This window comes from Alnus glutinosa, chromosome 6 (genome assembly GCF_958979055.1).
Source record: "Alnus glutinosa chromosome 6, dhAlnGlut1.1, whole genome shotgun sequence".
Lineage (NCBI taxonomy): Eukaryota > Viridiplantae > Streptophyta > Magnoliopsida > Fagales > Betulaceae > Alnus > Alnus glutinosa.
This window is the reverse complement of record NC_084891.1, coordinates 25,257,067-25,272,687: the sequence shown is the minus strand read 5'-3', so window position 1 is coordinate 25,272,687 and position 15,621 is coordinate 25,257,067. Positions and strand designations below refer to the sequence as shown.

Here is a 15,621-nt window from a genome sequence, read left to right as displayed (position 1 = left end):
AGGTGGATTGCCTACATTGAGTGGTGGGTTATAATGGTGTTGCATGGACACAAATGAAGTATCATATTGGTTTCTTACTAGGTGATATTGACATTTATAAGAGATTTCAGAATGCTTCAATTGTAATTTAACTAGTCTTTTTGTAGTGATAATGCATATATATATATATATATATATAGTTAATGCTTCCGGGAGTCACAAAAAATAATATTAGAATAACATGGTCCATTTGGATGTTGAATTTTTGAAATCAGAATTGAATTCTTATTCTGTTTGCAGATTTCGAGGTAAAAAAATTGTGTTTGGATGATGAGTAGAATTTATATTCTTTTTTGTATTTGTGTTTAGGTGTTGGATTTTTAAGATTGAAAAATATTGTTTTTTAATAGTAAGAAATTATCGGAGGTTTGATAATGATTGGTGTTGTGAAAAATAGTGTGAAATAATAATTGAAATAAAAATTATTAATTATTAAAAATTATTATTTGATTTAAATTATTATTATTTAAATTATTTAAAAGTGGGACCCACGCGTTCTTTTGATTCTTTTGGAGACCATTTTTCTCACGCGTGGGTCCCAAATATGTGTCAGCCGTTTTCCTCCTAAATTGACTTTGAATTCGGGCATGAATTAGGGTTGAGTACGGGTTAAAACCGGGTGGGCAGGTTTTGAAAAAAACCCGAGTAAAATCCTAATCCTACTCGGTTTCCAAACACATCAATTACACCATGCGGCCTCGTTAGAAATTTTAGTGGGAAAAATTGTAATATCCAACAAAGCTAATTAGTTACATATTAGGTAGGTGAATTGCACACATTGAATGAATATATAGATTATAAAAATGCTGCATGCATGAATGTTAAATTTCATATTAATTTTTTATTAAGTGAAACTGCACTTTATAAATAATCTATCGCGGATGGCATACACAAAGTGTAGTAACATGATGACATCCATAAATTGAAACTTGCATTAGATCCCTGCAAAACCAAACAAAGGGACAAGATATATTTACTGATTAGTAAAAAGAAAAGGGAATTACAAACGGCTATGCATAAATCTGTCAATCTTCAACTTTTTACAGCCGGCTAAAAATTGCATGAGATGAATTCAATTTTCATTAGGCATGAGGCTATAAGCCTATTAGGGAGGGCATGCCTTCTTGTGTAATTGTGTTGTCCATTATAGAGTACTTCTGACAACAGCAGAAAAAATAAGTACAAATGGCATATGTATTATGTCCTGTAAATTGGATAATTTTAATTAGTAAATTATTATACAACTCAACCATATAACAGTAAAAATTAATTATTTGATTAAAATTTATTAAAAAAACACTAGTTTTCACTATGTGATAGTTGTATGACTAATGAATCATATAACTGCTAAATAACTTGACGATGCGTCAGTAAAATTCATCTCTTAAGAATTTTTACTGACACGATATTTCAATTATATAATCGTCTCGTCACTGATATACTTCTACATTTTTATCGAAAGAAGAGCAAAAATTGCAGTACAGAAGCTGAGTATTATTACATTTGTACGTGAAGAATGACATCTTCCCTTATCATCACCACTATCTAATCTCTCTCTCTCTCTCTCTCTCTCTCTCAACACACACAAACGCAAACGCACACACCTACCGACCTAGCCAACTGGCCATTTCGATTCATGCACATACAGATAAAAATAAGAAGGCGAAAGGATAGAGCATAGGACAAACACAGTCTAGGATTTGAGTGTGATCCGCTTGGTTTCTTCTGCCTCTGTCCTCCTTTTCTGCTTAAATAGAGAACAGCACCAAAGATACAGGGAGAGATCAGAGAGAGAGAGAGAGGCTCACTTATAAGCTCATAGTTCCTCATATATCTTTTGTCATAAGAAGGCTGAGAAACTGAGAGAATTAATGGATATGTCACCTTCTCAATGGAGTAGTGGGTGTGAATCTGGCTGGACTCGGTACTTGGACCAATCCTCTCTTTCAGAAAATCAATTCAGCAGAGTTGGTGAAACTCATGAATATGGAGGAAAAGAAGCAAGAGTGGAGGAGAAAGCAGAGGACTTATCGTTGGTCTCTGATGCTTCTTCTGGGCCTTCACATTACCACGAAGATGACGAGGAGTGCTTTCATGACAATGGGTGTCATTTTTATTCTTCTTCGCGCTCCGAGGTTGCCGGCAAAAGCAAAAAGAAAAAGAAGGCCAAAGAACATGGCAGAAACCGACGGCATTCAGATCTTGATGACACTGCTAGCTACCCTGCATTGAGCTTTCCCCGGCAGGCAAGTTTATAGAATAAATTAATGAAGTACTATTTCAATACTAATACATGTTTCTAGCAATATTTCGCTTGTGACAAACTTTATCAGTGATTGGCTTTTTGCTAATTCTTCAGGCGGATACAACTCTGTATAGGAATCAAGATTCAATGGAGAATTTATTGAATTTTTCTCAGGGTTTCTCTGCTACACATTTTGAGGTTCCTACTCTTCCTGATTGTTTTTCTCCATTACAATTATCCAATATGATCATCCTACAATATTTAAGCTGCGCCACTTCCGAATATTTTCAGGGAAAACCTGCATTCCAGAAGCATTTTAGCTTCTTTGAATCCTCCTATGCTGAAAAGCCAGCTTCAGAAGAAGCAGGTGCATGGCCCACCATTTGTGCTTTGGATTTGGGTTCATGTAGAAATGCTTCAAGGATGTGATGCTGACTTAGAAATTCTGTTTTTTCTCTTGGCAGGTGGTTTTCATGGAAGAAATTGGAAATGACATCTTTAGTCTCTACTGCAGCAGTTGTTGCACAGAGACAGAGAGACAGAGATTAGATGGCTGTAAAAGATAGCGTGAGATCTCAAGAGGATATTGTTCATCCTTTTTATTTTCTTCTTCTTTTTTCTGTTTTTTTTTTTTTTTTTAATTCTACTCCACCTTTTTATCTTTTATTGTCAATGCAGTGGGGAACAACCTGAGAACATTAAAAAAAATATAAAAAAATAAAAAATAAATCATTTCTTCAATTCCTTTTGACATCAATAGACAATAGTTGTCACATATAAAACCTGCGGGTCTTCTTCAGGTCCTGCCATGCACAATTCGAGACACAGATTTTCAACAATGTTGTTGTTTGGATGGCTAATAATTTGTATAGTAAATGTGAAAGAGTTAATGTGACCTATTTGTTTAAACAAATTTTAGATTGTCCACTCATTTACTTTAGCATACGAGTCTTATATATAGAGATTCTCTCATATTTGTTATTTGAATTGCTAACAATCTAGACCAAAAGATTGCTGAAAATCCGAATCCTTTAAACGTTCCATCCTCAAACTATCATTTTTTTCTTTTTTCAAAAAATCTCTTAAACTATTAATTTTGGCATTTTGCATCCCAAAGAAAGGTTTGAATATCACTTTACACCATCCCTTTGATCAAGCCTTAAAGGGCTCGTTTGGATGTGTGATTTTTTTGTATTATATTGGACTATTTTGTATTATATTTAAAATTGCGAATATCGAGATAATTTAATTTTTGAAATTATGTTTGGATGGTTTAAAAAACTTGAAAAAAAATTAGCAAAAGTTGATTAAAATCTTAGTAGAATTTGAATTCTAAAAACAACCCGAACATGCTTTTGAAAAATAATAAAATATAATTAAAAAACAATTGTTATCCAAACAAGCCCTTTTGGACCAAAAATTTCCTCACGTGACGAACACGTACATTCCACCCACTTGAAAGTTGAAATGATGAGATTAACCTTATATGTGAGCTTATGAAATATGAATGGATGTTTTTTTTTTTGTTTGTTTTAGGGGCAGTTAGGGCATTTTAAATAGATCAATTGCACTGTCAAGCACATGAGCATGCTTCCATCATATTTAACATATGAAGTTAATGGAGGTTTTAAAATGGAGTAACACTAGCTAGATAGTAGATATCGCATTTTTAGTCTACAATTATTCTCTAAAGTACTGATGTGGCAATCTCAACTAACCATTAGATTAATCATTATTTAAAAAATTTAAAAAAATAAAAAAATAAAAAAAAAATAAAAAAAAAAAAAAAAAAAAAATCAAGGGTTGATCAAAGTGCCATCTCGCCGACATTATAGAATAAAAATATGATATATGACATAAAATGGCTTTGAAGGTTTGATTTGGGGCGTTTATGATAGTTTGGGAGTAGAAGGGCGTAATTGTCCCATAATGATAACAAGACAAGAAAAAGAAATATGAAGAATGAAGATGAATAATCGTGGAAAAAGATCGACTAGCTAATTTACAAGCATAATTGCTCTAATGATTAAACCAGAAAACAAGGGGAAACAAGGGGAGACAGGAGCTTAACCATGTTGGGAAGTACTCAAAAATCTTACCAAAGTGGAAAATGCCAGTTACTGAGAAGGCTGGAGAAAACAAAGAAAAAGCTCATCATTAAAGAGTTGTGGTCCTCTGAAGAACAGAGCCCTCATTTTTCCACAGATCGATATGCTGGATAACCATCCATTTGCTCCCCCACACGCACAGAGAGACAGAAAGTGAGCGAGTGAGATGGGGCATCCGCATCATCAAGGCCAAGGCCAAGGCCAATCAGTGGCTCACTTTTATTTTCTACTGCATGCAGCTATTGCCAGCTAGCCTAGCTCACAACAAACTTTGGGTGGGTAAATTTGGCGATGGCAACTGTGTAAGCCTTCCTAGACTTGGAAACAAACAATTTTCCCGATGGCAGGAACCAAAAGCGAAGCTTCACTTTCCACCAAAAGGAACCGAAAGGAAATGCCCCACACCACCCTTTGATAGCTACCCGCTAAAAATATGATCCATACATGCAAAACACTGGTGCATTATTGAATTTGTCTTGGCGGGGAAAGAAGGGGCTCCAATCCACACAGAATTAGCACCGTATCTTGGAAAAGGACAATCCCCTCCACCTGTCTCCTATCAATCTTCTAGTGATTCTGAAAATATTAAATACAATCCACAGACGAAGAAGATATGATTGACCACATGTCAAGAAGACCCAAGTTTTGTTCTTGGGTTAATAACTCAAATACAATCCTGATATTGCTTAATAACTCAATAATCCTTTGCCTTCCAATTGTAGTCAAACTTACAGCATTTGACAGGGTACGCACATGGGGGATGAAACAACCATTTGTTGTTTCCCTTCTACTGTGGGTACCGTGTGTACGTCCAAAGTATGCCCCAATAACTGTTCGACGGCAATTTGGACAGCAAGCTAGGGAGCATCTCGTTGGAATATGAGAGCAACATTAGGTGATTAATTGCTAGTTTTAAATTTTACTATATGCTGGCAACCTTTTGCAAGACCAACGAACCTAATACGACATTAATTAAGAGGTTAAAGTTGAGAAGTCTGCCTCGTTTAATTAAATAGATCGAGTTAAAATTGATTTATACAAACTTATATCCATACCTCAACACCCAAATTCAATAAACTTTTCTCAAAAAAAAATTTAAAAAAAAAAAAAAAAAAAAAAAAATCAACAAACTAACACGAAACATCCACCCGTAATTACCACTCAAAAACAGACTACAAGATGGATGGATAAATCAATTTCCCTTTTTTCTCATTTAGCTGCGTTAACAACTGAGATGGTCAGAACCCCTACACCATGACAGCTTACTTTATTTCCTTTTTATCTCATGATATTTCCCAGCGGAAACTGAAATTTCATCTTTTTTTTTTTCTCTCCCAAATACTACTCCGGTGGAATAAAGAATGCATCATAGCGAAATGAACATGCAAAGCTTTTACAAGAGTCAGCCATTAGCTGCGGTTCCCAAACCTTTCTAGTTTCTTCAAAAAGAGAGAAGACATTCTTTTACAACCGGTTGGAGAATGAAAGCCAAAGTAAATACAAACGTAAGACTCGACAAATGCTGGAAATGAACATACACATCAATCTTGGGAATGATCTAATATATTAAAATGAATTAATAACTACTTTAACAGGTTAACAAAATTATTCGGGGCATAATACAATACAAAACATGCTTTAGACCCTCGGTGACTTGAACTTTCCCTCCAAAAGGCTGTCAACAAACCCTTCTGACAAGCAATTATGTCCCAAATATATGTCTGTGAACAGGTGCCGTGTCGAAAGTTTTAACCACTTCCAACCATGGTTTGTCTATGATCAACAGGGAATTTTTGGAAAGATGTCCAATAAATAAAACAGGGTTTCTGAAAGAAAAAAACTCAAAATTTTTTCTACCATTGAGTTTAGTCTCTGTTTGACCATCTCTCAATATTCGTTTCAGTCTCCCTTTAATTGGAGTACTTTGTAAATTCCTCAGTGCTGTATCCTGACCATTTACCAACTCACTTTCATCTCGATCTACTGGCATCCCGAAGTCAATCAAGCACATAGCCCTACAGCACAAACAAAATTGTAAATTTCAGACATCGCTGAAAATGAGAGCCTCAAAATTATTATACTTCTGAAACAAATAGTAAGCCCCCTTTATATTCTAAATAAAACAAATATTAAATAACTGCTAGCAAAATCCATCAGAATAATTATGTTGTCTTTCCCTGCACAGTCTCTGATGTGTCAAAATAAAGTGAAAATTGCATTCACTAGGAAAAGCTCTATGATCATCAAGTCTGCTTGCTAAATAACCTAGCATGTTCCACCGATTTCGAAGGTTAGTATTGTGAACAACTAGAAATCAAGACGATGGCATCCGTCATTGCAAAGTTGATCATTATCAGAAGCTCATCAACCAACCAGATTAGCAGATGTCAACCAACAAATCGTATGTCTTCTCACGCAACCCAAAAAGTTATAACTACGATATTAATATAAAAGTTTAAAGGATTCCAAATTATTTGTGGAACCCGTCTTAGTATTGGATATGCCAACTTATGACAAGCACAGTATAATTCAAACTCAATCCCAAAAAGGAAATTTCTGATACACTCACAAACGCCATTAATGCACATTCAAAACATTCCTTTTCAAAGAAAATTATGTGAGTACGTTCATAATATTCAATACACAAAAAGTTATCGCATATTTATGGGGAGAATTTGGGAATACTGAACTGCATGAGGTGTCAGTTCTCAATGCAGACAGAATCATTCTAACTTTAAAGCAGAAATCCCCAAATTCTGGAGGTCTCACAGTTTCTTAGGACAATCAACCTTAACGTTATTCATTCTGGTATTACTTTTTGAATTAGAAAAGGAGTGCAACTTTATATATTTTTTGATAAGTAATCGAAATAATACAAGTTCATATATTATTAGGACATAAGTCAAAATTTTAACTGATTAAGCCAGATCATTGAGGCGTGTAGATACTTTGCTTTTTGCCCATTGTTATCTGTCATTTTAGCATTTTCCTTTGTTCTAAGAGCCCAACAAAACTACAAACATATACTAGAAGAGATGAGCACCTGGCACTGTAAACTATAACAGATGATGAATTTGACGAGGGCAAGAAAGAAAGTCCAATGACTTCCCCAGGGAATTCTTGGTATCTTCTCGGCAGAATAAATGTATGCTGCATTGACCACTCCCCCAATTGCCTGGCCTCCACATCAAATGCATAGACCTGATTTGAAGAGGTTGTAATAATAAGCACATTGTTGTTCCTTGGAGGAAAACCACCAGCTGTAACAGAGGCACCATCCAATCTTGAAATAAACCAGTGCTGCCTGCTCCACAGAACCAAAAAGAGTTTACAACAAAGAAATGTCAAGGCACAAGGTCATTCTACAAGACTATAGTTCTTTTTTTTAATGAATAATTCTACAAGACTATAGTCCCGTGTCTAAATGATGAAATAGTTTGTAATGCAGCAAAATCAGAACTTTAATAATTCTCCGACCTCATGCCTACTTTCACTTAATCCTCCCCACAAGTATTCAGCCATGACCATAAAACAATCCAGATAGTGACCAATATCTAATACCAGTTAGAGTCTACCATTAAAATAAAAGCAAAAAACATGTATACTTAAAATCTTCATATCCCAAAATAAGCACACAAAACTTGTAAGCAAACAAAATCATAACCAGTTACAGGCACTAATTCTCAGACAATTTATAATCATTACCAGTTAGACACTAATTCTCAAGACAATTTATAAATGAATCTTCATAGGTACCTGCTCTGCTAAGGTATGACTAATGACGTCTGGATCTCATGAATAGAAAATAATGAAAAGTACAATCAGTAAATAAATGCACAACAAAGTGTTGTTCCAAACCTTAAAATCTCCAGATTAAATACATAAACATCTCCAAAGCAGTTGACAGCAGCTAGCCACTGGCCATCAGAACTTGTAAACATTCTTGTAATAGGAGGCTCACAAGGTGGTAGTTGTTCATCATGCAACTCGCGGCATGGTGTGAAGGTATGTACTAGTTGTGAGCTGCCCACATCCACAACCTGTAGCATCCAGAAGAATAAAGGTCAAGAAACAGAAGCTGAATAGTGTGCAGATAAATACACCTAAGTTGTTCAACCACAGACAGTAAACTACGTCTCTGGAGGATGAATGTCCACAGTATAATTATTAAAGCTTTTAGTCTCACTCTTCTTGAATTCAAAACGGGAAAATGTTCGGGAAAATAATTTAAATGTCTCATCATATTAACAAGCATATATCAATACTACATATGTTTGGGAAAATAATTTATACTCCTGGTGAAAAACACATAAATAAAAATAACAATGCTTCAAACATTAACCCTTAAAAACATGGTAATTTAAAGGAAAGGGTAAGATTAATGCCATGGATTTCCATTATGCCAATGAGACGTAAAGAACTTATGGAAAGACACGCAACAAAATATCAGACAACACCTTTATTTAGTGCAGCATTGCTGCAAGCACGTCAGAGAGTCATATGCATCTTGTTTGTTCATATGAGGCTTATATTTCCAACCAGTTCATGCACATGGTGATAAAATCATGAACCAAAAAAGTTAATCCTAATGCATTTGCCTCAAACTACATGCAAGAGAGAGCTTACTCTTAGGAATATTAAGGTGCACTTTTTTTTCTCATACTATAGAGAAATGAATCTTGAGGTAAACCTTATAAAACTCTAAGAAGACAACTTTGTTTTACAAATCTTCCTTAACTTGTCCGTGCAGGCAAAAGAGCATAACTACAAATAAGTTTTTCATGCAAAGGTGTGAATTAAGAATCTATGCATAAGTAATAGGCATACACTAAGCCCAATACTCAATTATATTAAATCACAGAAATTACAATTCATAAAACCAAAGGCAAAGAAATAAACCATGTGCTACTACAGCATGTACATATCAATTTCATTACAATTGCATGTGTGCACATTTACCATTAACACTAATGTTCAGCCAGCAGTTAGTCATGAAGTAGTAATAGAAATTTATATTCAATAGTATTACTAAAACATAATATCAAGGTCAGTTCACACATACATCCTCAACTATCCCAAATAATAGTTTCACCATAAAAGTCAATCTTGACAGCTTAGAGCCTTAATCTGTCAAGTATGATTGAGAACTTAACTAGGTTCACAAATTAGGTACTTGACGAAGGCATAGGGCAAGGCATGAGGTACACTGTGAACCTCACACTAGCCACTCGGAGGATTTCAGCCTCTAAGGACAAACCCTAAGAAGTCCTCCCACAAGGGGCATGCCTTGTAGAATACAAAAACTAGGAAGAAAAATTACACTAAAAAAAAAAACAAAACAGTGTAGCCAAAGAACAGCTTACATATATCTTTCTATCATGCCCAGCTATCATCAAACGAGAAGAATCAAAACTAAAAACCATTGAATGGGCAAATGGTAGTTTTGGAGGAAGTTGCCTTTTATTAACAGTCCATGTATTTTTCCCAACTCCACGCATCTTCAACTCAAATAGGCTGGGTCTCACATGATCAGAATATGCAAAAAGTGCCCCTGAATTAGAAATAGAACTGCAAATGATCCTCCGAGATGCCTTAGTCTTAATTCGAGCAAGCAGATCTGTCACGGCATGGCCACCAGAAGGACCACATGCCATGTCAGAAAAGGCAACACCCTTTGTGCGTACACACAGAACATCTAACCAATGGGAAGCCTGGACTAGAAGCAATGGTGTTTGATTGAAAACCGTATTATGCACCAGTTGAATGGGTACCCTCTGAGGTGCAGGGCAGATATCATGAGGAGAGAACTTGCTGAATTCCTTCACAGAGTATGCAAAAAGCTTTGTGTCGTCACCTGCTGAGATGAGCATTGGAACTCCCATGTGGGCCCACTTATGGTAACTAAATTCAATGGGCTTCTCCTTGCATCGAATTCTTTTTACCTTTTCATCCGGCAATGGATCTGCCAATTAGAGTAATGTAATTTTAGAATTGGGAAACAGCCAAAAAATGTCAACTATAAAGAACTACTGGAAACATAAACATATATACATGTACCAAGGATATGTATGTATGTATAATAATAATAATAATTAATATCACCAACAATAATAACAACAATGTCATTGACAAACCTTCCCTGCTGATTGGAACAGCCAATGTCAAAGCCCTGACATCATGTGTATGGGCTCTCACATAACCAACATAGATCCATTTCTTCATCACTATAGAAGAAGCCTTGTCATCAGTAGGTCCAACTGTTTCGCTAGACAGCTTATAAAGAATAACCTACAAACAAATAACATTAGTAAAGGGCACTTGACCAACCAAGTTTATAAAAGCTAAAAATTCCGACAGGAAGGGGGGACAAGAAAAGATGCATAAAGACTAGATCAATACATAAATTCTAGGGGATTCAAAGGTGACGAAACTGTTTCAGAAACCGGCAGATCCTTAGCACAGAATCTCACATTTTGAAAAAATAGGGATAATAACAAAACAGAATAACTGAGAGAAAAGATAATAGGAAACAAGAAGCTTAGTTTTCATTCACATTAGGGATTTGTCATCATGTTTAAAATTTACAGGGTATATATAGAGAAGAATGCCAAAGGGGAAACCTCCACTTTGATTTATTTATATGCAGACCTTAATCCGCAATTGTTGTAACAAATTAAGGAAAAGAAGCATGTTTGGAGGAAGGAAGATGATGGATTTGCAAAAACGAAACAACAATTTATCATTGAAAAGACCTGGAAAGTTGTTTTCCATTCGTTCAAAATTGGGGACAAGGTTGAAGGCCTTGATTTAGGGGAAGAGAGAGATTCTACTTGTCATACCCCCATCTCATTGGGTTGATGTGACTCTGTCCATTTTTGTTTTTTCTTTTAAAAAAAAAAGGAAAAAGGCTGACATGGTATGAAAAATGGACATGGCCACGCCAGCCTAGTGGAATGGGCGTATGACAAATAGCATAGCCAATAATATGTCCCACTGAAGAAACAACATATGGAAGCAAACTAAGTGACTATACCAATCATACAAGTTCTGAATTATAATACTCTCCTAAAGAGCTATAGAGAAGTTTTTGATCATGAAAAGTACAAAGGAAGTATACAAGAGAAACGCATAACCAGAAAAAGAGTTTGGAAGAATAAGGCCTTTAGTTACACCACAGCCGTTTCAGAATTTCAAAACTTTGATCATTTCTTTTTCTCCATATACACCACATTAAGCAAGGTGAGATCATCTTCCACACTACTACACTTTGAAAAACCTACCAAATTGCCCTCTCCAACTTGCGTAGAGATCCACCACCCAACAAGGCATACCCCACTCTAACCCACAAAGACCGAAAATAGAATTTCATAAGACCCTAGCAACCTCATAGTGAATTAAAAGATGATCTACAATTTCCCCCTCCTCTTGCACATGCAACACAATCCATCACTACGAAATTCTGCTTCCTTAAGTGATCCATAGTGAGGATCTTTCCTAAAGCGGCCAACCAGTTGAAGAAAGCCACTCTCAATGGAACCTTACTCCACCAAATACTCCTCCAAGGAAAGGGGGCACTATGATAGGGGATAAAGAAATTATAGAATAATCTAACCTCTCTTGGAAGGGGTCCAACAAAGCCTGTCCTCCACGCCTGAAGAACGAGGAGAAGAAATCCACTTCCCAGTCATGCGTCGCTTTGATAAGATTGACATTCCATTGATGAGTCACTAGAAAGTTGTAAGTGGTCTACCATTGAAGCACCCTTAAGGCGAGCAATACCAAATAACTCCAGAAAAGCTACCTTAAGAGCCTGATCTCCACACCACACTTGATGCCAAAATCTAATCATAGAACCATCCCCCACCACAAAACCAGCGCATCTAGAAAAATCCTCCCCAGTCCCTCCTGATATTTTTCCAGAGACCAACCTCATTAGAACTCCAATCACCCAACGAGCTGTCATATTTAGAATCCACTACTTCTCTCCATAGAGCCTCTATCTGAATAGCATAGCGCCATAACCACCTCCCCCAAGAGAGCTCGGTTAAACATGAGTAAATTTCAGACACTCAATCCCCAAGCACCAAAAATCAGGGAAACAAACCTAGGTCCAACCCACCAAATGAAATTTGAACTCTTCCCCATTACCACCCCACAAGAAATCTCGTCTAAGCTTCTCTATGCGATTGACAACGCCCGAAGGGCAGGGGAAAAAGAGACAAAAAAATAAATAATAAATAAGTAGGCAAATTAGAGAGGGTACTCTTAATCAATGTACTCGAGTCACATCTAACAAGTAACAGGCCATAAACCTTAAGTTCTAAAACTACCAATATGGGTTTGGTCAACTAGGTTTACAAAGCTTGAGCCTTTGAGCTCTCTAAACAAACCAATGAAGCCTAACCCAAGCTCAATAATCCAAGCCAAATGATAATAGTATTGAAAAAAAAAAAAAAAGCACATGACCGTCTCATAAAATTTCTTCACAATGTCACCTTGTCTTGCTGTTTCTAAACATCTTCATTGTTTTCATCTTCTATGAACAATATATAACTCACTTACACATGCAGCACATCGTCACTGTCAGATAAACCTGACAACTAGCCTTCGGGTCACATAAATCAGCCTCTAAAATCCTCCATTTTCATTTGCTTTGCAGTGGCACAATCCAGTCCTAATCAACACTTAAATGGAATAAAAGAATTGGACCAAATTTTGAAATATTGACATTTATGTGAAACTAGCCACCACATTTCATCTGGAAGTATCAAGCAATAATGTAATGCCCAATACATTTGTTTGCTTAAATAGCTTCATATTTCAAAAGTAGTAAAAGTGTGACAATCAAGTTAATTGTGGAGGAATAGACAAACTGGATATATAATTTTCAACTCCAAAGAGGACCAACATCTTGTACCTGACCATCAGAACCAGCAGAGAACACCCTGTTATGGCTGGGAGCTGCTGCCAGAGCTAATACGTCACCTTTGTGAAGAGAATGCGCCTGCAAAAGAGTCCCATGCTGACTGTCCCAAAACTGGACACTACCAGTACTGTCCGCACTAACAAGGGTCCCACACCTAAAATCACAAATCACTCGATATTAGCAATGTAAGCCAATGCCTTAGCAACAAACAAAATGGACCAGACGCTCATAAGCCACACACAAATGAAAAACAAAAATACAAAAATGCATCCATTTTTACCTCAGAGAGAGTAAGGACCATACACAAAGATCAGGTCCACTACCTGAACCTCCAAGTCCAACTGTAATCCTGTAGACCTCATGACCAAATTTAGCATCCCAGCATCTTATAAACCTGCAAAAGGGAGGAAAATCCATTGTAGCAAACATGATAGATTATTTTAATCTCAACAAGGAATGAGAGATTTATCAAAGTTCAGTGAAACTGCAAGCATGATAGTGAAGCATGTGCCAGAATTTTAGCAATCAGGCATACTGAAGCTCGCATACATACCCATCACTACTCCCTGCAAATATCATACTCGCATCAGGACTCCAGGTCACACTTAAAACACGCCCTGAAAATAATAACAGGACAAACTTTCTCTACAATTAGAATTGAGATAAATGTTTAAGGAAGAAGAAGAACAAGAATCAATGAGACAGCAAGCATATACAGTGAGAAGAAGATATCTCACCACTGACCCTAGGCAATGATCTTGTGTAAATAAATTCATCAGAGTCAGAGATACTGTATATTCGCACACAACCATCATCACAACCAATTGCCACAAGCGGTAGCTCACTAACAGCTAGCTCATGAAGTTCAACTGAGTCAGAATCATCTTCACTGTCACTGGTTTCGTGATCATCCATGTTTAGTTTGCCATTTAAATACCCATTTCCAATATGCTCAGACTTAGGCTTTGTATCAAGCAAATGGTCATTAGAGGGGGCTACAGCCATCTGCCAGATTGAGACCCCAATTGACTCTAATACAGTCTGCAAATACACATAAGTTTAGAATACGATCTAATAATTCATTCGAAACAACAAGTGGTTTAAGCACATCAATTCAGTAATAATCGAACAACAGAATAGGTTCGTGCTGCAAAACCTCTTTTCATAATAAATTATGGTTTGCAAAAGATTGAAACACACAAAAATCCCAGCTGCTGGTACTTCTTGCAATTTGCCTATCATTGCAACATTACCAGCAGCAGACCTGCCCCCACGGTTTCTCCTATGATTCATTTGGTTTACAAATTTACCTTCAGATACAATGACCGTTATTTCAGTCATATTAAGCGCAATGACTAGCTACCATAGTACCACTGCAGAGCACATCATTTATTTTCAGGGATTAAAGCTATAGTTGTAGTGTGTACTCCAAAATTAGCATTCAGCTTGTTTTGCTGAGGATACAAATTTTTAATATATGCACAGTGATAAAAGGGTAAATAATGTAAGTGCTTTTCAGTATACCTTCTGCTTCAAGTCAAAAAGATCCCACTCCGAAACCGACCCGTCGATGCTAGACGAGAATAACCGACCACAAGGCAAGCCTTTTGAACCAGCTCGACACCACACGAGCGACGAAACCCTTGAATTAGGGTCTCCATGGATCGTCTTCACACAAAACGTTTCAAATACGTTATCAATCTGATGAATATGATATTAACCAAAGAAGAAAGATAAAACAAAAGTGAAACTTGCGGTACCAGCTGACAGTGCCAGCCGACGGAGCCGGGAGAGACGAGCCAAATCTCGAGCGAGCCATCCTCGCGAGCCGCAGCGACCTGGGAGTCGTCGGAACTGGTGGCTAGGGCAACCACCGGAGACGGCTTCCAGTCGATTGAGCTGTTCTTGTAAGCCTCCAGCATTTCTCTGGCTAAAAACACAAAGCCGCCGAGCAAATCGAGCACTAAATATATGGTTGGTTTTCACTGTGAGTGAGTGGGAGAAGTGAGAGACGAAGGAGAAGCGACAGAGAGAGCATCACAGGAGAGGTGTGCGAACTGCGAAGGCGACGCAGGGGCGTGCTTAGGTTTTTGAGGGTTTAAGGCATTAAGCGCTGCGTTCGTCTTATACGACCCGTCATGTCATTGGGCCGGTTGTGGGTATCGGGTCGAGCATGATCCTTTTGTTCACGTGGCGTTTGAAGAGAACAAGGCCGCTCAGCATAAGCAAATAAAGCTAAGCTTTTGGGCTTTTGTTCGGTGGAGTTTTAGCTCGCTACAACTTCCGGATTACTTCTTTGTCCT

The 15,621-nt window shown here is 37.0% G+C and overlaps 2 protein-coding genes across 2 annotated transcripts; one reads left to right on the top strand and one right to left on the bottom strand.

Annotated features, from left to right (window-relative positions):
- Positions 1–1,721: 1,721 nt before the first annotated feature.
- LOC133872061 (protein SOB FIVE-LIKE 5-like) lies at positions 1,722–3,172 on the top strand. The gene is made up of 4 exons (XM_062309569.1): positions 1,722–2,285; positions 2,399–2,482; positions 2,576–2,651; positions 2,749–3,172. The coding sequence occupies exons 1-4, from the start codon at positions 1,911–1,913 to the stop codon at positions 2,775–2,777; spliced, it is 564 nt and encodes a 187-aa protein (XP_062165553.1). The 5' UTR covers positions 1,722–1,910; the 3' UTR covers positions 2,778–3,172.
- A 2,767-nt stretch (positions 3,173–5,939) lies between these two features.
- LOC133870644 (WD repeat-containing protein PCN) lies at positions 5,940–15,412 on the bottom strand. The gene is made up of 11 exons (XM_062307809.1): positions 15,079–15,412; positions 14,843–14,986; positions 14,056–14,359; positions 13,872–13,935; positions 13,599–13,712; positions 13,310–13,472; positions 10,527–10,680; positions 9,756–10,354; positions 8,251–8,432; positions 7,436–7,696; positions 5,940–6,407 (listed from the first exon to the last, which is right to left on the bottom strand). Exons 1-11 carry the CDS (start codon positions 15,238–15,240, stop codon positions 6,095–6,097), a joined length of 2,460 nt encoding a protein of 819 aa, XP_062163793.1. The 5' UTR covers positions 15,241–15,412; the 3' UTR covers positions 5,940–6,094.
- Positions 15,413–15,621: the final 209 nt, after the last annotated feature.

What these genes read in the sequence shown, in the direction of transcription:
- LOC133872061 (XM_062309569.1), top strand. Translation starts at nt 1,911, where the DNA reads ATGGATATGTCACCTTCTCAATGGAGTAGTGGGTGTGAATCTGGCTGG. An exon ending in CATTGAGCTTTCCCCGGCAG is followed by an intron (nt 2,286 to 2,398) that starts GCAAGTTTATAG and finishes CTAATTCTTCAG; the next exon opens with GCGGATACAACTCTGTATAG. An exon ending in GCCAGCTTCAGAAGAAGCAG is followed by an intron (nt 2,652 to 2,748) that starts GTGCATGGCCCA and finishes TTCTCTTGGCAG; the next exon opens with GTGGTTTTCATGGAAGAAAT.
- LOC133870644 (XM_062307809.1), bottom strand. Translation starts at nt 15,240, where the DNA reads ATGCTGGAGGCTTACAAGAACAGCTCAATCGACTGGAAGCCGTCTCCG. An exon ending in TTTAATCTGGAGATTTTAAG is followed by an intron (nt 7,697 to 8,250) that starts GTTTGGAACAAC and finishes TCTGTGGAGCAG; the next exon opens with GCAGCACTGGTTTATTTCAA. An exon ending in GTTATAGTTTACAGTGCCAG is followed by an intron (nt 6,408 to 7,435) that starts GTGCTCATCTCT and finishes TTTGTGCTGTAG; the next exon opens with GGCTATGTGCTTGATTGACT.